Source organism: Rhizopus microsporus (genome assembly GCF_002708625.1).
Source record: "Rhizopus microsporus ATCC 52813 unplaced genomic scaffold scaffold_6, whole genome shotgun sequence".
Classification (NCBI taxonomy): Eukaryota; Fungi; Mucoromycota; class Mucoromycetes; order Mucorales; family Rhizopodaceae; genus Rhizopus; species Rhizopus microsporus.
In genome coordinates, this window is record NW_019671921.1 from 184882 (window position 1) to 206032 (window position 21151).

A 21151-nucleotide genomic window follows, 5' to 3' on the forward strand; every position below is an offset into this window, starting at 1 on the left:
CCAAAAGGATAACCAAAAGGATAACCAAAAGGATAGCCAAAAAAAAGGATAACCAAAACTGGTCCTCTGTCCCTACTTTTAAATAAGTAATCTGCACTATCTTACATGAGCTTGATCACTTATACCACGAAAAAGAGCCACCATCACTTCCTGACCCAGGGCAGAAACTGCTTAAATGGTTATTTAATTATTCATAGCAGTGCTTTTAACACTTGTTCCACGAATCTGTCAGCCAAAGTATTTTTGCCCTCGAGCTCAGGGGATTTTTAGATACTGCCTCACAGCTTGAACTGGCCAGGGCAAAAACGATATAATAAAAATATCACGTGCCCTTTATGGTCTTTATATTTTAACAATTGTTTCTACTCATAGACTCCGCTGAAGGAAAAGGAAAAGGTTGCATTTTATTTGAATACAGAGGGAGGACACGCGAGTTTTCTCTCTTTTTCTTAGCGAAAATGTATAGACAAAAGGCAGCTTATATTGAATCTTTTCTTCAAAAAATAAAAAAGAACAGCCAAGAAGAACGTGGAAAACCTTTAGCAGCTTTATTTGCTTATAGTGGAAAACATGTTGATCAGCTCGTGTTTCATAACCTTCGAGTGAGTGGCGATGATGGTACAATTCTAGATATTAAACTGTATTTTGTCACTAGCCACAGGAATTACAAGAATTAATAAATAGAGCACAGCTTGAATCCCCTTGGAATGATATAGCCTTACACCATATTCGAACTGCAATTAATTTAGACCAAGAAGATTATGAAGAAGCATTCTTGTCACAGAAAGAACTTGTTCAGTAAATACCAAACAGCTCACTTCTCTTATTCTCTTACTTAACTTCTTAAAAAGATCTTTTCAAAGAAACATGCCCAACTTTACTCGATGGGTATTACCAGTGCTTTATGTATTCAACAACGACTTGCGTTTGATTGCAACAAGAGTATGTGTTTTAATAAGAGAACAAGTTCAAGGAATTAATATGATTATAGGCAGATCAAGATAAAGAAGCAGAAGAGGGACAACGAAGAAAATTAGAAGAGGCTGCTAATGTCATTAGTAAATCTTTTACGGGTTGTATTACAGATAGAGGTGTCATGTCTTTATCTAAAAAATATGGTACATATCGAATGATTGGGATGTTGTTTAGAATCTATTTCAAGGTATTTATTACAAAATGAATCTATAATAGTCATAATCATACATCATTTAGTTGAAACAACAAAACCTTTGTAAAAATATCCTTCGTGCTGTAAAAGCAGCAGATATGCCACCTATCGAACAGTTTCCAAAGAGTGATCGAGTGACATTTAGATATTATTTGGGAAGACTTTATTTCCTTGAAGAGGATTATGCAAAGGCAGAGAATGAGCTAAATCTTGCTTTTAGAGAATGTACTAATCGTCACGTCAAGAACAAAGAGTAAGCATAACGACAATGAACGATCTATTATGCTAACCTTTCCTTTTTTATATAAAATAGACTTATACTGCAAACATTATTGCCTATTAAACTAATGAAAGGAGTGCTGCCTACTCAAGCTTTATTTTCTCAGTTCCCTGAAGCTAGACATATTTACAGTGATTTAGCTGCAGCCATGAAAAAAGGCTATGTCAAGGCATTTAACGAGGCTTTAAGCAAGTCAGAGCCAACCTTGATCAGACAACGTACTTACTTTGCTGTAGAAAAGGCTGAAAATATCGCTATTCGTCAGCTATTTAGAAAAGTGTAAGTCATGTATGTCTTTGTCCTTAAGAAGTTAACCAAAGTTAATTTTATAAAGATATTTGCTTATGGGTCAAAACACAAGGTTGCCTATTGGAAAGTTCAAACAAGCGCTGGACTTTGAAGGAATGAATGTTGATATAGAAGAGGCAGAATGGATGCTGGCAAATATGATTTACAAGGTAACAGAGGAGATTTGCATGAAGCAATCCATCAGAGCTAAGACATATTTTGTAGGGATATATGAAGGGCTATTTATCGCATGAAAAGATGTTTCTTGTGCTGAGTAAAGATAATCCTTTTCCTTCCGTTGGCCAGGTATCCAATCAGCCATAAAGCACATTCTGTACTTTGTAACAATAAACAGATATAACAGTTGCAAAAAAACAACAACAAAAAACAATCCAATTCAAACGCTTGCTTCTATCAATTCTAGTTTAATATATTGTATTCTTGGTAAAAACGTTTTAAATGAGAATAATTATAGTCTATCGATGTTCTTTTATACCTATTATCAATTTTTTAAAAAGATAAAAAATAACGTTACGTTGTATCACATGAACATAGTGCTTTGCTGGATAATGCTCTGATAATGTTTTATTAGTAATAGAACAAAATGCCTTTAAAAATATTCATTCTGGGAAACCAGTAACTGACTGCGGTCTCCAAAGAGTAATTGTATGCATTACAACTTCAAGTTACTTTTTTATGTAACAAACAAACCGTGCATTATTTGAATCAATGAAGTCTCTTTTATATTCTTCAACACGCTAAGTCATAAATGCGTTATCGATTGCAAGTTTTGTGAAGAAGAAGGCGGCCTCTTTCATGAAAGGAATTTGTTATATAAGCAGGACGGTAAGTGGATGTATATGCTAAAGAATATCACAAAGTTACAATTTACTCAAGCAGTAGCTCATTGTAAATATCATTGTGTTTATGGCCGGTAACAGCAACTAATCAATAGCTGGATGAGCTGCCTGATTGAACACCATAATGCCAAAATCTTTCCCTTTTGTGAAGGTAAAAGCGTCAAGATAAGCGTTACAAAATTAGGTTCCAAGATACACACTTTCCCAACTAACCCAAAAGAAAGTGACGGTCCTAAAAGTTTAGAAAGAACACCTAAATGCTCGACGCATGTTGACATTCTTTATAAAGAGTCTCTAAACCCCTACTTTATATATAGGGGGATTGAATAATTTATTTGAGGATATTGCCAACATTTTACATGTCAATGCCAAGTCGAATATTTAAGCTTCAAATAGCCTTGATAAAGATTCACCGAAATGGGTACGACGAATAGCCTCTGAAAATAAAGGTGTCACATCAAATACTTTGATTTTTGGATTATTCATATGTGCTCCCTGTGGCGTCGAATTACTGACAATGAGTTCATCAATTGCACTTTGACTGATGTGATCCACAGCGTCGGCCGATAGCACAGCATGGCTAACGATTGCATAGATCTTTTCAGCACCTTTTTCTCGAAGTAATCGTGCTGCTTTAGTAATTGTGTAGGATGTGTCAGTAATATCGTCAATCAAGATACAGTTGCGACCACGGACATCTCCAACAAGCATGGATTCTTTCTTTTGAGATTGATGTGCCTTGGGACGCTCTTTATGAACTAGCGCAAAATCCATGCACAATTTCTCTGCAATTGAAGTAGCTCTATTATAATAGAAATGTCAACTTGATCGGCTCATAGTGATATAATCAGATCATGTCTCTATTACCTTTTAGCTCCACCTGCATCAGGTGAAACGATAATAGCATTAGTATAATCAGGAATACTCAGTCTTATGTAGTTGATTGTTGTAAATATGCTTGTGAGATTATCAACAGGGCAATCAAAAAAACCAGGGTACTTTGGTAGAACTTAGTATGATGCAATATATATCAATGCCAAACTTATTACCTGGGCATCGTGCAAGTCCATAGTAATAACATGATCAGCGCCTATGATGTATAGACACGTTTATGCTTTGGATGGTGGGACTATAATCTTTACATACCTGCACAGATCAATAAATCAGCAATTAGAACACCAGGACGAGCAAGCCACTCTCGATAGGGTGCATTTTCTTTCTCTTGTTCCTCTTGTTGTTCCATAGCTGCCTGTTGTCCTAGCTTACGCATTAACTGTTTTGATACGTCGTCTACTTTATTTGGTTGGTTAGGTTGATATTGTGGTGTCTGGGGTGGTCGAAAGGTAAGTGGCGCCCCAGCAGGTTTAAAAGGAACATCAGGCTGTCGAGAGTATGGAAAGTAAGGGATAACAGCAGTAATTCTTTTTGCAGAAGCCACTTTACAAGCATTGATCATAAGAAGCAACTCGATAAAGCTATCGTTCACGTTGCCACAAGCACTTTGAATAATATAAACGTCCTGTTGGCGAACGGATTCTTTTACTTCGACACTTGTTTCATTATTTGAAAACTTTCCCAAGACAGTTTTGCCAGGTGAAATACCAAGTCTTTCACATACTTTTTTGGTAAATTCCGGATGAGAAGATCCACCGAGGACTACAAGGTTGCGCATTAAAGAGTGAAAGAAATGTCAAATTTTCTCTTTCTCAATGGAATAAACAGTCGCAGATTAGATCTTTATTTTGAAAAAGCGACATTAAGAAATGCAGATAACGTTAAATCGCCCTATAGAAAAACAGCCACGTACAATATTTAATGACCCTTTATCCATAGCAGCTCACACGGTTATTAAATATACATCATCTACTGAGATGTCTACCAACTTTAAAAGTATTTCCATCTCTATTACTGCTGATTTTGTTTGCCCTACTGTTCCAGATTATGAGGAAAGTGGTCAGACCATCATTACTACGTCTGATAAATTCGAGGAATGGTTCAAAAAGGACGCGTTCTCGCATGCTAAGCGGGTCTTTAAACGACAGTATCCCGTTGCAAGCAATCTCCAGTTCATCGGGAAGCCCAATCTTGAAGCTTTGCCAGTTCACACCACCTTCTATTTGTGTGATCATGCTGGTGTCGATAAGAAGAAAGCTAAGAATAGCACAGGTACTACTGATACTACTAACGTTGTATCTTCTGTAAATAATGATCAAGATAGCAGCAGTAACGAACTAGAGGTTGTGCGTCCTAAGAAGACCCGTATTACTATGAAGTCTTCTATCAAGATAGGTTGCACTGCCAAAATCATTAAATATGTCATGACGGACGGCACAATCCATGTTGAATACTACTGGGAGCATCCTGATCACTGTCCTTAGGATATCAAGGAAATTATAAATTCTCGTTTGCCCTTTGAGATCAAACAATGGATAGCTGAAAAGGTCAGCGAAAATATGGACTGAAAAACCATCAAAAAGTATTTACGTACTGATGACGAACGCCTTATTGAGGTAATGATGCTTGTTTTCATCCTTGCGCTGTTATTAAATACGATAATAATTTAACCTTCTATAGCTTGAAAAGAAGGAGTCATTTAGTAGCTTCCCTATGTCACTTTTAATCAATTACCAAGATGTAAAGAATATCATCAATGCTCACATGAATAAGCTATCAAGAAAAAGCTGTCGCGCTAAGCATGGTTGTGAAAAGTGAATAAAGTATTTGGAAGAAGAAAAAAACTGCTCGACTCTTTTTCGTATCCATGAAAATGGTCCTTTCCTAATCTCATGGGTATCTGATTGGCAGAAGAAATTTCTTGAAGAAGCTGAAGAATATTGTGTTGATAGCACTCACAAAACATGCAGGTCTATTACGGACAGCTCCAATGATAGCTACCTGCTCACTATCGTCGTTCACAACTACACCACGAACAGAGGTCTACCTGTTTGTTTTTTTATCACTGATATGAAAACCATTCCTACTTTGCATCAGTGGTTAGCCTGGATAAAGACCAACTTCTCTTTGAGCGTGAAGCGAATTATCATAGATTGTAGTTCTGCCGAGACAGCTGCAATTAGAGATGCCTTTGAAGGCTTTGTTCAAACTCTCTTGTGCCATTGGCATATCAAGCGTGCGTGGGAAACCCACGTCAAGCGAGGCGTAAGTTTTAAACGCGGGTTTAATGTAGATATTAAACATCTTGTAACATTTAGGTGAAGATAAGCAGGCCTACTCACGACACAAAGCTGGTAAGGGATCGTGTTTGCGCTAATCTGAATAGTATGATGTACTCAGAAACGCCGAAAGCATTCGATCTGGCCCGTCAGCTGTTCCTTGCTGAAAATAAGGAATTTGAAGTATTCCTTGCGTACTTCAACAGATTGTGGCTTCCAAGAAAGGAATTGTGGTCCAAAGCGTGGAGATAGGTAACCATTGGTGTTTATTGTTCCAGTTTACTAAAATCTAACTTTTCTGTCTATTTATAGAATGCTTCTTTCCACACTAACAATCTGATAGAATCGTATCATAACCAATTGAAGACGTTCTATCTTGGTCGTTCTCGCTCTTTGCGTGTAGATTGTCTAGTCTACTTGTTATTCCAAGTGGTAGTATTAGATTATTTGCAGGACACAATCGAAGCTGTGCATGGTTTTGGTGGGTTTCGCTTGAGAGCCAACGAAGAAAAGAAGAGAAGAGCAGCATACTGCATTGACTACCACGTAGCCTGTTCTATAGTAGATCAGCTCGAAGAAAGTGTTTACCAGTGCAGGTCCTTCACTGAAAACATCCTCTTCTACGAGATGATACTAAAGAAGGCTTTCTGAAGAACTGCAGCTGCCCTGATCAAACGAAGATGTGTAAGCATATTTTTTTGGTCAGCCGCGTAACCAAGCTGCCTTTTTCTCCTCGTGTTCCTGCCCCTGTTGCTCAGCAAGAAAGGTTTTCTGTCCCAAATGAAAACCAAGGCCATCTTTGCCGTGAAATATAATTTGGCGTTATTTATCAGATTTGTTTCACTGTATAAGCATGAGGCTTTGTAAGGCCTACTGCACCAGTGATCTGTTAATCTGCCTCATTACAGGAAGCGTGGCTGTAATTAAAAGCTCGTATGATCTCCTGAAATAAACTGTGGGATTTCCTTTTTTGAATCTTGCAGTATCCTATTGCAGCGTCTCTAGTATTACCCATTTGAATAAAAAATATAGCATAATATTCACTTCAGTAGATATTGGCTCAGGATATTATAATGTCCGAAGAAAGCTAGAAAAAACAAAGTCAGCAAAGGCAAAGCAGTACAAGCCATTGAAAATAATCTTTCAAAGTTAGACTTAAAGATGGCAACAAGCGTTGAGTAAGCAATGAATATATACCAGTAACGTGTCAGTAACCGTTTAGCTCTTAGAAATTTCTATAATTCCAAAAAGAGAGTCAAATTGAAAAGCACATGTGAAATACAAAACGACCGCTTTCGAAGACGCTTGTGTGCGAAAGAAAGAACGTTTTTGATAGGGAAGAAAGGTAAAGAGCACAGTAATATACGATTGATGAATACTAACTATTATATAAACTATTTAGTAAAAGGTAGAAGCAGGCCATGTCCTATCATGTTTATCGGAGACAGAGGCATGGGGGTAGGCTCAACCTAAAGGGATATAGAAGATATGGTGGAAAATGGAAGCAGTGCATGCATGGCATGAACATCAGTGTGTGCATCACAAATGAAAACATGGCATCACAAATATGCATGTACTGCTTCTCCAAGCTGGACCATCCCATCCATCGAAAGGTTATAAAAGGCAAAGAAATCAAGACAAAGGTCAAAGAATCGTTTTTGTGCCGTAATCCTGACTGTGTTCTGGTCTCAAACAAAAAAGCTGCCAAACCCAGAGATAACCTGTCTGCCCTTGCCATTGGTCTTCCTGGCCTTTGCTCACTGCTCTTTCAGGAGACATTTCCTGAACTATCTGCTAAGATCAGTCACTACAACACTGACTTTATAAACAAGACCGCATCCGGCCATGATGCCAGTAATCGGGGCAAGTCAAAGACATTTGAAAAAAATGGCTTCTAATATTCTTCAATAGATCGAGTTGTGACTTCTTAGTTGCGGTGGCAGTTTAACGTTCCCGAAGAAATGCAGCTCCTACCTACGTTTAAACTTGTAGAGATGACGGATCCTGTGTTTGAAGCATTATCCAACGTTCCTAATCACCTTTCTTCTTTCTCCGCTTCTTTAAAGGATGGAAGTGTAATTCAGGTAACTATAACATTCTGTTTATTCTTTTTTTTTTTATTTAAATTGCATAATAAATAATAATGACTATAGTCAACAATGGCTTCAAGATTAGACACAGACAAGGCTACCAAATCAGCATACCATTTAGTAAATAATGGAATCATGCTTGCCAAGACAACACCAACTATGCAACAAGACAAGCTTAAACGTATTACTGGTAAAAAGAAAAAGAAAAAGAAAGAAGGGCATACATATTGATCTTGTTTAATAGTAACATTCCCTTCTAAATATCATACATTCACTATATCCAATGATACAATCTATGGCATCGAAAGAATCCACACTCCAGCATCTCAATAAGTAAACAAAAAAAAATGTAGCTTGTTCACAGCAGTTTATAATCGCACGTGTGTTAAAATGCCGCTTTTATATGATATCATTCACTTATATATATAATCTTGACTTTTTCTCTCTTTTTCTCTTTTTCTTTGGCCTTTTGCAATGTCCAAACTAGAGAGGTTATCAGATCGGTTCCTTCGAGTAGGAAGACATCCATTTAGACTATGTTCTAGATCAAATAGAGGTCACCATGATCAGGATGATTTTAAAGTCTGCTGCTGCTGTCACACTGATTCATCACTCTACTCTAAATGTTGGCCATTTATTTTCTTTTTCTCTGCTATAACAGATTATCCAATGCCATTACCCAAGGACAAAAAGCCTGGACAGCATAGAGATTGGAGTTGGTTACCGGTGATAGTCGTAAGTAGCTTGGTTACGTTTGTGTATTATGGTTATTTAGATAGAATTGTATGTAAAGTGTATCTTTCTTGTTTTTCGTTTGATTATTGTACTAATATGTATGCAGTGGTCTTATTACGGAAGCTACAGCGCATGAGTCAGGCCGTCATCTACATTGTCCCATTCAATGTGCTATTTTTATTGTTTATAATCACTTATGGAAGAGCAGTGTCACAACCTCCTGGATATGCTGAGGTACACAATATTTTACCTTTTTTTTTTTTATCATTAAGTGGTTGCTTGTTAGGATATCAAAACAAGTGGATCTAGTAATAATAGCAGTAGCAAGACTGTAACATCTCAGAGTATATCACCAGAGGAGCCAAAGCGGTCTCAGGATTTACCTTTTTCTGTCCTTGGGTATCCAAGATGGTGTGAGAGCTGCCAGCTATGGAAACCAGATCGAGCACATCATTGTCGTGTCTGTAATGCATGCGTTTTAAGAATGGACCAGTAAGTTCATATATGGCCTTTCTTTTGTTCTCTTTTTTTAATCTATCATTTCCGTTCTAGCCATTGTCCATGGTAAGCTGCACATCATGTTACATGTGTAAAACGTCAAGGCTTAAAAAGAGTGTGATAGGGTGAATGGATGTGTTGGCATAGACAATCATCGATTTTATATCCAATTCTTAATTTATGTCACTTTGCTTGCTAGTTGGACATTTGTTACCAGCTTAGTGGCATTCATACAATTTCATGGGATGGTAAGTAATCATTTACAAAGTCGAAAAGCTTTATATGAAAATGTATCTATTTAGACTACCTTTGATAGTATAGCATTGACTGTCTTGATAATGTAAGCGTGTTTGATATATTGTCAATGATGACATAATTCATTTCCTTCACTAGAGCTGGTATCTTTACAGTAGCCGTCGGTACTTTCACCTTGTCTCATCTTTGGCTTGTCCTAATCAATCGCACAACCATTGAAAACTCTCAGTTTCAAAGCTGGAACAAAGACCAAAAGTCAGGAAAAACAAATGGTAGACTGATTCAAGGGTTTACAGAGAGTGGTAAAAACGTGTTTAATCAAGGTTGGAAGAACAATTGGATAGAGATTATGGGAAGCAATCCATGGTTGTGGTTTGGTAAGGATACCGTTTAGATATAAAATAAATATCTAAAAAGTATAAATATATAGCACCAGTACATTTAAAACCAAGGATGAAAAGTGATGGAGTACATTATGGGTTTGATGAACATATCCTAAATGAGTACCTGAATGAAGATCAATCAAGAAGAAGTGATGCTACTAATAAACGATGATACCCTTTATATATATGTTATAAAAAAAGGGATGAATAGATCAACAAATAAATTTATTGGAGAGCAGAATCTTAACATTTGTGCGTTATATATATACATGTATTTTATTTTACGATACCACAATTTGACTTCCTCCTTTCTTCCCCTATCTACACACACACTCACACATACACAACACAACTTTTTTTTTGTTTGTTTATTTACCGTCTATAAAAGAAGAAAGAGAGGAGAATAACAACATTTGATAAAGATGATGAACTATCTTCATTTCGCGATCTATGATGATCTTATTGCCAACTTTTTCTTGGACAAGTTATTTCTATGGTTTCCAACGACAAGGGTCAACGTAAACTATAATATGCCAGACACGGATAGAAAATCTGGTATATCTATTTTGCGTGAATATTTTGTTTATGGACGAACAAACGTATCTGGTGCTGTTGAAGCGTTTTTAAGGTACACACTCATATATATAAAAAAGTTATAATAGACTATACTCATTTGTACACACGCGCTCATGTGTTGATGTGCTTGTTAGATTGCCTTATTTTAAAAACTTTTTACAAGAGAAAGAACAAAAAGAAAAGGGCAAGTTTGCAAGACATTTGAAAAAATACGTGTCAATGTAAGTTAATGTGTAGCTATACATCATTCCTATAGTTAACTCTCTTTTTTTTTCTTATATAGGTTTGTACCAGACGCTGGTTTTGAAGTCTCTTCGACCAAGCGTTATACAGGACAAATGGAGGCATGCATCATTGCTAATAAGCATTGGCAAGCTGGTGAATATATAAAGAACTGTACTGGTTCTGTATGTTGTCTAACAAGTGAAGCAGATCAGCTGCTGAGATCAGAGGGAAGGGACTTTAGTGTCATGCTCTCACAGCGATATAAGCATGCTTTTCTATTTCTTGGGCCTGCCCGCTTTATGAATGTAAGTCTTTTTTTATTATAAGAAAAAGAAGGCTAACAAATTTGAAAAAAAAAAAAAGCATGATTGTAACCCTAATTGTGCCTTTGTTAAACATGGGAATGAAGTGACGTTTAGAGCTGTAAGAGCGATTAATCCAGGAGAAGAGTTAACAGTAAAATATGGCGATCATTACTTTGGTATCAATAACTCTGAATGTCGATGCGCAACCTGTGAAAAGTAAGTAAGAAAAGAAAAAAGAAGGAAAAAAGAAAGTAATATGTTTTCTTTTTATTCACAGAAATGAAAAAGGCTATTATTCAAAGAAACAGTCTGTAGAATCAAGTCAAGAGACAACAGGGTTACGTAGAAGTTCAAGGAAGCGTAAAGAAGTGAGCCACTCTGGTAAGCTTTGGATTTGTTTTTAAAAAAAAATCAAGCTCTTATTCATTGATATAGATTGTTGTGTTCCAAAGAATGTCAAGAAACAAAAAAGAATAGCAACGCCTGATCTATCACAAGGAGAATCCGATAGTGCTGAATCAACTTCAAGTCAGGAGACAGTAATGTATGCATCTATCAAAAAGATCATGTCAATCTGTCATATCTGCAACCAAGATGATACATCACTCTGTATATATCCAGAAGAAAACAAAAGTGTAGACAATAGCATAAACCTCAATTCACCCTGTAATTTCATCCCTCAAGTATACCCACCCACTAACTGCTGTCCAGATGCAAACACATATAGTCGATCTGTAGACAGCACGAAATGTGTTCGATGCTATAGACATTATCAAATCTTTGGACTGCCTTGGCCACAAAGGAAGCTTAAAGCCAAAAAAAAGTAACAAGTTTATTGATTTGAAGGATTATGTCTAGCATTATCCCATATGCCCCATAAAGCATTCTGTATATCTTCATCGTTTCGTAGTACATTAGCATCTTGAAATAAAATAATATCTATATTTGGTATTTGCTGTCGTGCCTTTTCGATGCGTTCATGCAGACGTGTGCATGCCTCTGTTGTTGATACATCATCTTGAACATTTTGACTTTTATGACCAGTCAAATGGGGTTCCATCGTATAATGAGCAAATGCATCAGTCATTGCTCTCCTCATACCAAACGGCCTAACCTTTACTGGACTGTTGCTACTCCTGGTGTTTATAGTGGCAGGTGTCGAACGATGGTGTCTTACAAACAAGACATCATCTGTCATTGCTCTATTTGAAGAAGAAAAGAAAGATTGTGATGATCGTTTTGAATAAAAGATGGACGAAAGCTGACTTGGTCTTTGCTGCTTCTTCTTTTTCTCTTGTGCCAAAGGTGTTGTCACATCACGAATAAATATCTTTAATATACGATCTGGAAATTCTACAGCAATCCTTGTATATATTTCAAGATCAATTTCACCCGAATCACCAACAAGCACAAACCGTCGTTGAGGAAAGTCATGGATGATCTCCAGAATGGCCTCGCGTTTAGCCTGACCAGGAATTTCAACCAGTCGCGATAAAAGACTAGCTTCATCACGAAGGTGCATTGAGCCAGGAGGAAAATGAGAATCACGAATGAATTGATAAAGCATAGGAATTAGCTGAAAGGGGCTATTGGATACATAATGAAAAGAGGCGCCTTGAGTATACTAGAATAAGAATGAGTAAAATGCATTGAGAAATGAAACAAGTATTTACCCAGGACATGTAGGCATCAGCCATGCCTTGCACACCTTGAGGAGGTTCAAAGAATGTCTTTGATAGAACTGTACGTGCGCCCGCCAATATCTTGGTATCCTTTATGGTGTCATCGATATCAGAAATGATGGAAATGCCTAATGGCTCAACCAAGTTGGCTATTCCGTGTGTTGTAGTGCACTTCTTTTTATTATCTATTGACATGGATTGGATACGAATTAACCTTGCGTCACATTGATTATAAGCTTGAGCCCAATTTAGAATGTGAGCATGGGATAAAGAAAACTCGCCCAAGAAAAAGCCGGAACTAGTTGTCTTTAGCTGAATGCTTTGATGATCATTAAAAAGATCCATGTTTTTCCTTTCTTCTAATTGATCTAGAATAGATGATATCGGATTACTCGGCCGTGACATAATACCATCATCTTGTTTGCTGGTTGGATGAATAAGGGAAGGTATTAAATAGTTTTGATCAAATATCAATCGTTCTTCATCATGTAAGTTTGATATGATTCCAATGGCTTGAATGATAAACTTTTTATGTCGTTGATTTGTTGCCAAGAAGTACTTGAATCTTTGTTCAAAAGCTTGTAAAGATAATTGATCGGCAGTAATTTTCCCGGCTACACTCTTTGTAATACCTATTATATTATACATATATATGAATATGTCAACTATACATGTCTTTTATTTACCCATCATCACTTTTTGTTTAGCGTAGGAGCAGTTATGTGATAGAGCCCAACCTTTTGCCTTTACTATCCATTCGTCTTTATCTAAGGTTTGCTTTAGTTATGATTGTCTAAAAACAGCGATTTACTATACTTTTTGGATTTCTTTTTGCATATGTAGGAAATAATATACATTCTCTTGTTGCTTTTGATGTTATGTAATCAATGGAATATTCTCTCATCATTTAAAATAAATAAATATATATACAGTGTTATAATAGATGTGTGCCTATATCATGTGTTGACTGATATCAAAGAAAAGAAAAGAAAAAAGAAAAAAAAAAAGCGTGTTTCAACCGGGTTATTTGTGTTTCTTTTATATGTCAACAACAATAGCTGTTACATCTATGACTTGCCTTTTACGTCTTTGTTTCTTTTCAGTCCCCTGTATTTTTCCTATTCATTCCCTATTCCCTTGAGCTCTGTGTACAATAAGATCAATAGCTCGTTTTTTGCTGCAATGCTGGGATTTAATCTCCTTGACAATGTCCCTGTTACCTTGACAACTTTTTTTTTTTTGGTGGCTGAAGAAAAAGAAAACAACCATTTTTTTAAGTGGCCGACTTTCTTTTATATATCCTGCACCATGTCTACCGAAGAATTGCAGACCTTAGTGTTAAACACTCTTGACCAGCAAAACACCATTCAAGATTCAAAGGACTTGTCTTTCAATGGTAGTCCTGTTGACCAGCTTGTACTGTTGGGCGCTCTCAGCAGTTTAAAATCCAAAAACGTACACTTTTTTTTTATCCGAATTGTTTATTCTTTTATCCATTGACCTTGTTGTATTTGTCATGTAGATGGTTGACTTTGCACCCATTGAACGTATCGTTTGGTCCCTAACCGAGGAAGGACAACAACTTGCTAAAGAAGGAAGTCATGAAGCCCGTGTTTTTGAGGCAATTCCTCCCGGAGAAGAAGGTCTTCCCATTGCTGAGCTTCAGGTAATAACAAACAACTTGTTTTCTCGATTGTTTAACCCTTTTGCTTTAGGCCAAGTTTGGACCCGCAGCAAAGGCCGGACAGGGCAAAGCTTTCAAAAATAAATGGATTACTAAGAAAGGAAACAACTTGATTCGTGCTGTTGACAGCATTGTTGATCAAACTCAAAAAGAATTACAAGAGATTCAATCTACTGGAACCTTGGGCAATGATAAAGTCCTTGCAGAGTTGAAGAAGAGAACATTAATTGATAAACAGTAAAGGATGACACAAAGTTTGCTTGCACCAACTGATCCACTTTGTTCCTTTTTAGAAAGCTGACCACATACAGTGTATCAAAAGGCCCTGAGTTCTCTTTAGAGATCAAGAAGGAGGCAACAGACATCACCGTTGAAATGCTTCAGTCGTAAGGCTCATTCTCGGACTTTAGATTTGAATGACTCATTATTTTTTCTAGTGGTGAATGGAAGAACGCGACCTTCAAAAAGTACAATTTTGATGCAGCAGGTGTGCCTCCTGCAGGTGGTCATCTTCATCCTCTGATGAAAGTACGTCAAGAATTCCGTGAGATTTTCTTTGAAATGGGATTCCAGGAGATGCCTACCAACTGCTTTGCTGAATCCAGTTTCTGGAATTTTGACGCTCTTTTCCAACCTCAACAGCATCCTGCAAGAGATGCCCATGATACCTTTTTCTTAAAGGGTACGTATTGTGCCTTTTTTCTAAAGGATGCGATATTTATTCTTTTGTAGATCCTGCCACCTCAGACCGCTATCCTCGTGATTTGATGGAAAAGATCAAGGAGACTCATGAACACGGTGGTGATACAGGTTCGATCGGCTACAATTACACATGGAAAGAAGAAGAAGCACAAAAGCTTATCTTGCGTACACACACAACCGCTGTCAGTTCATACATGCTTCACAAACTCTCAGAAGAGACCAAACGCACAGGCGAATTCCGTCCTGCCAAATACTTTTCTATTGATCGTGTATTCCGTAATGAATCAGTTGATGCTACTCACTTGGCTGAATTCCATCAGATTGAAGGTGTCATTGCTGATAAGAACTTGACCTTGGGTGATTTGATTGGTTTTATGGATGTCTTTTTCAAAAAGATGGGTATGGACAAGATTCGTTTCAAGCCCACTTACAATCCTTATACCGAACCTTCTATGGAAATCTTTTCTTATCACGAAGGATTAAAGACTTGGGTCGAAATTGGTAACTCGGGTATGTTCCGTCCTGAAATGTTGCTTCCCTTAGGTTTACCTCCCGATGTACGTGTTATCGCTTGGGGTCTTGGTCTTGAACGTCCCACAATGGTCAAGTATGGTATCTCTAACATTCGTGATTTGCTTGGTCACAAGGTCAACATTGCAATGATTAAAGACTATCCTATCTGTCGTTTGGATAAAAAGATGGGTAAAGAATTGGTTGGATTAAGTCAAGAGTAGACACAGGTCATGCATATGTATAATTTTTGGTTCCTTGTATAAATAAATTTGGTTTTGTGTAAAGAACTGCTTGTGTTCTCTCTGCCACATCCAAGATAGTTTTTATTGAATGACAACAAAGAAAATGAAAAAAAAAAAAAAGCTACTCTTTATTACATATGAAAAAAACTAGAGCAAATGTACCAACAGCTGTATACTTTAACCAAGTATTAGACATTATTATGGTCGCCATACCAACATAAGGTACAACTCTATAGCTGATAAATCAATATCATATATACAACATTTCGTTCTATTTTACCCTTTCACCTTGCCTATGACGTGTTCTTTGTGTATCCACATCTGGCCTTTGGAATATAAAGTACGGTCATCCACTTTGTTATTATCACCCTTGGTTAAAATGAACTCTTTTCCACTTTCACTACACATGAAATATATGAATATCATGTAGCAACATCATCTTTTGTACTACTCTTGATGCACTTTTATCACTCTGTGTACTATCGGAATGTCTCGTCCTGGTAGTTTAAAGACACAAATGTTGTTAACCATTATAGGATCACTGTCTTGTAATGTGAGAAACAACAAATCCCCACGCTTAAAAGCAGGTTCCATACTCTCACTTGTATATATATATATGTATGTAAATAGGAACAATTCTATTATACGTCTTTAACTATAATACCTTAAAACAGCAGCAATAGGGCTCTCCGTCTTTGTAGTTAGACATAAACCCTTCCAGATCATAAATGTTGTTGTGACAACAGTCAATAAGTTCAAACACTTCAACAAAATCTATAGAGTATAGAGATATTTAGTAAATGTTTCACTCATCATTTGAAACAACCTGTCTACGGTTCATCTTGACCACTAGCAGTAAAGAAAAGGCAATACACGAATAAGGAACCATTAATAAAGCTTATTGCAATTGACACGTTATTTTATCTTATTGGATATATGCACACCAAGACCATTTAGTTTTGTAGGTTTATTAAGAATATATGCTTCAGATTAGAGAAGACGATGCTTTTTGATTGTTATGTTAGTCTACTATACTGAACACAGCATCATATACTTAATATTATATCGCGCCGCTGCTATTACAGCATTAAATTTCTCTGTGCCTGAAAGAGAAAACAATGGCCGCAGTCATTTCTTTTTAAGTCAAAGCTGTAACAACGAGATACACCATAGATCCAACTTACGGATATTAAAGCAATAATGCCCGAGATTCAAGATCAGAAAAGACACAGGTACAAGATTGGGACCTTGGCATTATCAGCTGTCATACTCATTTGGGTGTCTTCTTCATTTGTTATGAATGTAAGAATCCATTGCATGCGCTAGTCTGTGTATTAATCTAATTGCATAAAGAACATGTTTGCAAATCTCAAATACAACAAACCGTTCATGATCACTTATATTAATACAGCAACTTTTTCTTTATATCTCTTGCCCTATTTATTCAATTTAAGAAACAATAATTCAAAAGCATCAACATTTGCACAACAGTAAGATGTTAACATAGAATGGCACCAGCATCTGATATTCTCTTCCTTTAGCGCAGCAACAGCAGAGACTGAAATCAGACTACTTGGCAATGAGGATGTAAAAATAGCAGATCGTTTTTACTAAAGGAAAAAAGCGAAGAGAAAACTAAGTCTTACTTTTTAGTTGGACAACGATGCTCCTGATACTATGTACGAAATAGAAAATGAACCTTCCAAACTTAGTACAGCAGAAACCATCAGATTGGCCTTAACATTTTGTCTTTTGTGGTTTATGGCAAACTATACAACAAATGCTAGCTTGGCTTATACTAGCGTGACCAGTAGCACGATTTTATCCTCCATGTCAGGTAGAATAAAGGACACAAAAAGAAGGGGGAGGGGTCAAATAAAAAAAAATACCTCGTTTCATAGGCTTGTGTACATTGGCCATAGGAGCACTAGTCGGGGTAGAGCCGTTCAGTTTGATCAAGATGCTTGCAGTTTGCACAAGGTTAGAAAAAGAATATACATTGTATATATGTCACAAGCTTACACTCGTCTTTGACCTATAGTTTTATTGGTGTCATCATTGTTACATACTCAGATCAGTCAGGATCAGAGGATACTCCAATGCCTCCAAGTGCACATTTGATAGGTGATTTATTGGCCTTAAGCGGTGCCATATTTTATGGATGTTATACTACCTTGTTGAAACTAAAGATTGGCGATGAATCTCGGATCAATATGCCTTTATTTTTTGGATTTGTTGGAATATTCAACTTGCTATTACTCTGGCCATTTTTCTTCATTTTAAACTATTTTGAACTAGAAAAGTTTGAACTACCCTTTTCAGCATCAATTTGGATCATGATTTTCTTGAACGCGTTTGTAGGAACTTTTATGTAATTTCAAAACTGTCTATTGTCGCAAGGCATTCATAAACTAACATTCATATGACTCTAGGTCAGACTACTTATGGTTACTGGCTATGCTTATGACATCTCCTTTGGTTGTTACCTTAGGCGTGTCATTAACAGTAAGTATACATATGGTATTTGAATTTTTTAATTTAAAAATCTACGTTTTAGATACCTTTGGCTGTAGCAGGTGATGCTGTCTTTACGCATGTTGTTCCTGGACTAGAATATGCACTTGGTGCTATCCTTGTTATAGCTGGCTTCTTTGTAGTAAACATGGCCACACTAAAGAATGACCGGCACTTCAGGCAGGCAAATGATCAGCAATCAAATGAAAATGAAGCAAGCCCAACGCAAGCATTGCATACAAGCAGCAGATTAGCAAGCAATGATGGGCCTCGGGGAGGTCTGTACAAATAGAACATATGCTGTTTGCTCTAGAGTTCAGTATTAATAAACCATATGTTTGCAAAACCAGAATTATTTATTATTTAACAATATAAACTGTAAGAAACGATTGAGTGTCTGTAGCTGTATATCCATTTAATTCAAAGAAGATGTATTTTCTCAAAGGGGTTATAGCCAATTCTCGTTACAATCTACTTGATACAGTATATTGCTCGCATTTCAAGACATGCGCAGGAAGAAAGCAGTAATACTATCGCTGAAAGAGGAATGACTCTTAGCTGTAGTGTATGTACTTTGTTTTGCATGTGAGAATGCCCCAAAAAAAAAAAGCACTTAATAATTTACAAAAAGATAATCTTTGCTGAAAGAATCCTTTTTGACATGTGTGTCTTGGATTTGTATCTTTTCTATACACTTGCTTATAAGGATAACGAACCTAGGTATCTAAAAAATGTATACTATGATAATGCCTCGTTCAAGATTCAAAGTGTTCTTTTTGAAGCTATTATTATTTGGTGGCAATGATGTTCACCAAGATAAGCATTCCAAAACAAGCATTTCAAAATGTTGCATCATTTTAACGGAGTTCTTCTACATTGTATCACTTTTATATAAAATTGATCATTTCATAAAAGTGTGCTTATGAATACAGTAGGACCTCGATTCTGTCATAATCTTTGGTGGGTAGGTGTAGCATTCCAGAATCGAGGTTATTACATGTCAGAATGTATATTCCGACAAAGAACACTTAAATAAACAGCCACGTCTCAATTTTTCTCATAAAATAGTATTCCAGGATAGAGTATGACAGAATTAAGGTCCTACTGTACAATCATATCCAATTTAGCTACAAAATGCAGTGGGTTCATGCAAAATATACATCTGTCAGACACATTTGACATAAATTTTCCGCTGTAAAAATTCTTTGAAATTATGGACAAGTTCAAAAGTCCAGGACCGTTTTGATATATAAACCATTTGCTTTTTTTTTCATAAGTGATCATCTTCTTCACACATCCTCGTTTATTAAATGCTCAAAATGATTCATCTTTTATTCTTGCTATTTATTGCCTTCGATGTTGCATTTGCTTTTCCTTGTAAGTGTAGCTAAACCTCATATTTTCGGATATTTTACTAATGGTGCAATAGATTCTTCTCTTTCGTCTTCTTCGTCTTCTTCTCTTTCTCCGTCTTCTTCTTCTTTATCAATACCAACATCAATCCCTGCTTGCGGCAATTTGATGCAAATAGCCAAGTTGGGCAACGATCTGCGCCAAACCATTGTCGATAACAATGAATTTATGGATAACCATGCTGAAACACAGAAGCTGGGCCAGTGGCCGACGGAGCTAATTGTTGCAGGCATTTGCGGTGTTGCCATCGTTGCTGTTGCTGTGCTGACTGTTGCGATTTTTACCATTTACCGTTTACAACACAAGCCGAGAAATGGAAGAAGGAAGGATGATGATGATCAACTGGAGTCACAACCTGTCTTTCCAGCACTTATTGATGGATTTAAGCAACAAGAGTCCCTGACACTAGAGGAGATTGTGTATGGAGAACTTTGTATCAAGCACCTTGACCCTGCAATTACCCCTCCTAAGAAAGCATTGATTTCGATGCCGTTGAACACAAGCTACAACAATTATCGCGGTACTATTGACATTCTGGATTCTGACAAACTACCCATCCTATATAGTGATGAGTTTGAGCTGACATTAGATGAGGAAGGCGAAAAAAGCGTTGAGGATAAACTTCCTGTAGTTTGTCTCAATTTCTGCAAATCTGATGTCACGTCCGGCCTTGCTGAATCAACCCGCCGTAATAATGAGCTATCCTTGTCTAGTAAGCGCCAGGACAAGACTATGGCCAGACCAGAATTGCTTGACAGTAAGTCTGCTGATTCAGTAAACAACAAAATCCCTGCCCTATCTCATGGTGACCATCATTTGCGTTCAGGGAGAGTTCTTCGAGACTTTGTGGATATTCAACCAAGAGCGATTCCAAATAACGAGCGAAAAATGAAAAGTGATGCACTTGGTATAGAGCAAGAAAGACTAAACATCAAGGCAATGCATTCCAGTACAAGCCCAACGTTTAGTAACAAGTTACCAAAAGCAACAACCTTTGCTTACGAATTTAAAAAGATAATGACCAAAAAGAATAAAAGGGAGGAAACAGGATTAAAGAAGAATAAGATGAAAGGCGAAAAGAAAGCCGAGTTTATTTCGCCCTTGGACTTATCTCCCGACAGATTTATTCCTTTACAGAATGAAACAGATTTTGTCATTCCTTTAGTATCAAGGAAGTCAGTGATGAATGATCCTGTGAAGCGTCTTGGAACGCAACTTGATTTAATGTAATATGCTTTTCCATTTATTATTATTATTATTATTATTATTATTATTAAAGATTATAGAATTTAAAAACAATAAAGATTGAATTTTTAACCATCATTTTGATCAAGCAGACAAAGGGCATAAAAGGCCGAAATAGACTGAGAAAGGAATGTATGATGAGAGAGACAAGTATATTGAAAGTAAATTGGGTAGATGCTTTCATTCTCTTGTAATGCCACCCAATACATGATAAAGCTATACTAAGAAACAATAAACTTTTTTATCACACAATTAAATAACTAAAGGACAAAAAGCCAAGTGATTTCAGTGATTTGCTGTACCTTGTTTTAAATCTCCGC

At 36.7% G+C, this 21151-nt stretch overlaps 12 protein-coding genes across 12 annotated transcripts; 9 read left to right on the forward strand and 3 right to left on the reverse strand.

Annotated features, from left to right (window-relative positions):
• The first annotated feature begins 389 nt into the window (after positions 1-389).
• RHIMIDRAFT_214179 (uncharacterized protein) lies at positions 390-2221 on the forward strand. Its single transcript, XM_023607263.1, has 8 exons — positions 390-602; positions 656-798; positions 852-942; positions 992-1162; positions 1213-1421; positions 1482-1727; positions 1783-1906; positions 1962-2221. The coding sequence occupies exons 1-8, from the start codon at positions 459-461 to the stop codon at positions 2058-2060; spliced, it is 1227 nt and encodes a 408-aa protein (XP_023467091.1). The 5' UTR covers positions 390-458; the 3' UTR covers positions 2061-2221.
• A 662-nt stretch (positions 2222-2883) lies between these two features.
• RHIMIDRAFT_279249 (phosphoribosyl pyrophosphokinase) lies at positions 2884-4302 on the reverse strand. Its single transcript, XM_023612822.1, has 4 exons — positions 3743-4302; positions 3646-3686; positions 3464-3594; positions 2884-3398 (listed from the first exon to the last, which is right to left on the reverse strand). The coding sequence occupies exons 1-4, from the start codon at positions 4266-4268 to the stop codon at positions 2978-2980; spliced, it is 1119 nt and encodes a 372-aa protein (XP_023467092.1). The 5' UTR covers positions 4269-4302; the 3' UTR covers positions 2884-2977.
• A 307-nt stretch (positions 4303-4609) lies between these two features.
• Positions 4610-5736, forward strand: RHIMIDRAFT_279255 (uncharacterized protein; the record flags this gene model as incomplete). Its single annotated transcript, XM_023612823.1, has 5 exons — positions 4610-4637; positions 4697-4935; positions 4975-5037; positions 5074-5106; positions 5171-5736. The coding sequence occupies 5 exons, from the start codon at positions 4613-4615 to the stop codon at positions 5306-5308; spliced, it is 498 nt and encodes a 165-aa protein (XP_023467093.1). The 3' UTR covers positions 5309-5736.
• On the forward strand, positions 5561-6768 carry RHIMIDRAFT_291131 (uncharacterized protein; the record flags this gene model as incomplete). Its single annotated transcript, XM_023613788.1, has 3 exons — positions 5561-5755; positions 5809-5952; positions 6082-6768. The coding sequence occupies 3 exons, from the start codon at positions 5561-5563 to the stop codon at positions 6418-6420; spliced, it is 678 nt and encodes a 225-aa protein (XP_023467094.1). The 3' UTR covers positions 6421-6768.
• Positions 6769-7322: 554 nt separating this feature from the next.
• Positions 7323-8192, forward strand: RHIMIDRAFT_236458 (uncharacterized protein; the record flags this gene model as incomplete). Its single annotated transcript, XM_023608560.1, has 4 exons — positions 7323-7623; positions 7762-7853; positions 7923-8049; positions 8104-8192. 4 exons carry the CDS (start codon positions 7323-7325, stop codon positions 8190-8192), a joined length of 609 nt encoding a protein of 202 aa, XP_023467095.1.
• Positions 8193-8260: 68 nt separating this feature from the next.
• Positions 8261-10027, forward strand: RHIMIDRAFT_119397 (zf-DHHC-domain-containing protein). Its single transcript, XM_023605384.1, has 7 exons — positions 8261-8828; positions 8881-9086; positions 9147-9158; positions 9217-9340; positions 9395-9432; positions 9486-9724; positions 9778-10027. Exons 1-7 carry the CDS (start codon positions 8334-8336, stop codon positions 9900-9902), a joined length of 1239 nt encoding a protein of 412 aa, XP_023467096.1. The 5' UTR covers positions 8261-8333; the 3' UTR covers positions 9903-10027.
• Positions 10028-10414: 387 nt separating this feature from the next.
• RHIMIDRAFT_200990 (SET domain-containing protein) lies at positions 10415-11056 on the forward strand (the record flags this gene model as incomplete). Its single annotated transcript, XM_023606499.1, has 3 exons — positions 10415-10527; positions 10590-10836; positions 10895-11056. Coding segments are annotated over 3 exons (522 nt in total), but the record flags the coding sequence as incomplete, so codon positions are not given.
• Positions 11057-11271: 215 nt separating this feature from the next.
• RHIMIDRAFT_119407 (uncharacterized protein) lies at positions 11272-13486 on the reverse strand. Its single transcript, XM_023605385.1, has 4 exons — positions 13335-13486; positions 13205-13285; positions 12510-13150; positions 11272-12460 (listed from the first exon to the last, which is right to left on the reverse strand). The coding sequence occupies exons 1-4, from the start codon at positions 13423-13425 to the stop codon at positions 11669-11671; spliced, it is 1605 nt and encodes a 534-aa protein (XP_023467098.1). The 5' UTR covers positions 13426-13486; the 3' UTR covers positions 11272-11668.
• A 340-nt stretch (positions 13487-13826) lies between these two features.
• Positions 13827-15638, forward strand: RHIMIDRAFT_201179 (phenylalanine--tRNA ligase subunit alpha; the record flags this gene model as incomplete). Its single annotated transcript, XM_023606510.1, has 6 exons — positions 13827-13973; positions 14041-14184; positions 14234-14439; positions 14496-14588; positions 14640-14884; positions 14935-15638. 6 exons carry the CDS (start codon positions 13827-13829, stop codon positions 15636-15638), a joined length of 1539 nt encoding a protein of 512 aa, XP_023467099.1.
• Positions 15639-15780: 142 nt separating this feature from the next.
• Positions 15781-16506, reverse strand: RHIMIDRAFT_305398 (uncharacterized protein; the record flags this gene model as incomplete). Its single annotated transcript, XM_023614474.1, has 5 exons — positions 16483-16506; positions 16324-16433; positions 16111-16260; positions 15940-16059; positions 15781-15889 (listed from the first exon to the last, which is right to left on the reverse strand). The coding sequence occupies exons 1-5, from the start codon at positions 16498-16500 to the stop codon at positions 15781-15783; spliced, it is 507 nt and encodes a 168-aa protein (XP_023467100.1). The 5' UTR covers positions 16501-16506.
• A 283-nt stretch (positions 16507-16789) lies between these two features.
• RHIMIDRAFT_279263 (uncharacterized protein) lies at positions 16790-18525 on the forward strand. Its single transcript, XM_023612824.1, has 8 exons — positions 16790-16961; positions 17013-17149; positions 17201-17246; positions 17313-17496; positions 17561-17639; positions 17701-18030; positions 18092-18164; positions 18217-18525. Exons 1-8 carry the CDS (start codon positions 16860-16862, stop codon positions 18463-18465), a joined length of 1200 nt encoding a protein of 399 aa, XP_023467101.1. The 5' UTR covers positions 16790-16859; the 3' UTR covers positions 18466-18525.
• Positions 18526-20255: 1730 nt separating this feature from the next.
• RHIMIDRAFT_279269 (uncharacterized protein) lies at positions 20256-20819 on the forward strand (the record flags this gene model as incomplete). Its single annotated transcript, XM_023612825.1, has 1 exon — positions 20256-20819. The coding sequence occupies exon 1, from the start codon at positions 20319-20321 to the stop codon at positions 20814-20816; it is 498 nt and encodes a 165-aa protein (XP_023467102.1). The 5' UTR covers positions 20256-20318.
• Between the last annotated feature and the right edge of the window lie 332 nt (positions 20820-21151).

What these genes read in the sequence shown, in the direction of transcription:
- RHIMIDRAFT_119407 (XM_023605385.1), bottom strand. Translation starts at nt 13,425, where the DNA reads ATGATGAGAGAATATTCCATTGATTACATAACATCAAAAGCAACAAGA. An exon ending in TGCAAAAAGAAATCCAAAAA is followed by an intron (nt 13,286 to 13,334) that starts GTATAGTAAATC and finishes AGCAAACCTTAG; the next exon opens with ATAAAGACGAATGGATAGTA. An exon ending in TAAACAAAAAGTGATGATGG is followed by an intron (nt 13,151 to 13,204) that starts GTAAATAAAAGA and finishes ATAATATAATAG; the next exon opens with GTATTACAAAGAGTGTAGCC.
- RHIMIDRAFT_214179 (XM_023607263.1), top strand. Translation starts at nt 459, where the DNA reads ATGTATAGACAAAAGGCAGCTTATATTGAATCTTTTCTTCAAAAAATA. An exon ending in TGCGTTTGATTGCAACAAGA is followed by an intron (nt 943 to 991) that starts GTATGTGTTTTA and finishes ATATGATTATAG; the next exon opens with GCAGATCAAGATAAAGAAGC. An exon ending in CGTCAGCTATTTAGAAAAGT is followed by an intron (nt 1,728 to 1,782) that starts GTAAGTCATGTA and finishes AATTTTATAAAG; the next exon opens with ATATTTGCTTATGGGTCAAA.
- RHIMIDRAFT_119397 (XM_023605384.1), top strand. Translation starts at nt 8,334, where the DNA reads ATGTCCAAACTAGAGAGGTTATCAGATCGGTTCCTTCGAGTAGGAAGA. An exon ending in GCATTGACTGTCTTGATAAT is followed by an intron (nt 9,433 to 9,485) that starts GTAAGCGTGTTT and finishes TTCCTTCACTAG; the next exon opens with AGCTGGTATCTTTACAGTAG. An exon ending in CAATCCATGGTTGTGGTTTG is followed by an intron (nt 9,725 to 9,777) that starts GTAAGGATACCG and finishes ATAAATATATAG; the next exon opens with CACCAGTACATTTAAAACCA.
- RHIMIDRAFT_279249 (XM_023612822.1), bottom strand. Translation starts at nt 4,268, where the DNA reads ATGCGCAACCTTGTAGTCCTCGGTGGATCTTCTCATCCGGAATTTACC. An exon ending in TGATTTATTGATCTGTGCAG is followed by an intron (nt 3,687 to 3,742) that starts GTATGTAAAGAT and finishes TATACATCATAG; the next exon opens with GCGCTGATCATGTTATTACT. An exon ending in GATGCAGGTGGAGCTAAAAG is followed by an intron (nt 3,399 to 3,463) that starts GTAATAGAGACA and finishes CTATTATAATAG; the next exon opens with AGCTACTTCAATTGCAGAGA.
- RHIMIDRAFT_279263 (XM_023612824.1), top strand. Translation starts at nt 16,860, where the DNA reads ATGCCCGAGATTCAAGATCAGAAAAGACACAGGTACAAGATTGGGACC. An exon ending in CTTCTTCATTTGTTATGAAT is followed by an intron (nt 16,962 to 17,012) that starts GTAAGAATCCAT and finishes AATTGCATAAAG; the next exon opens with AACATGTTTGCAAATCTCAA. An exon ending in GCATCAACATTTGCACAACA is followed by an intron (nt 17,150 to 17,200) that starts GTAAGATGTTAA and finishes CTCTTCCTTTAG; the next exon opens with CGCAGCAACAGCAGAGACTG.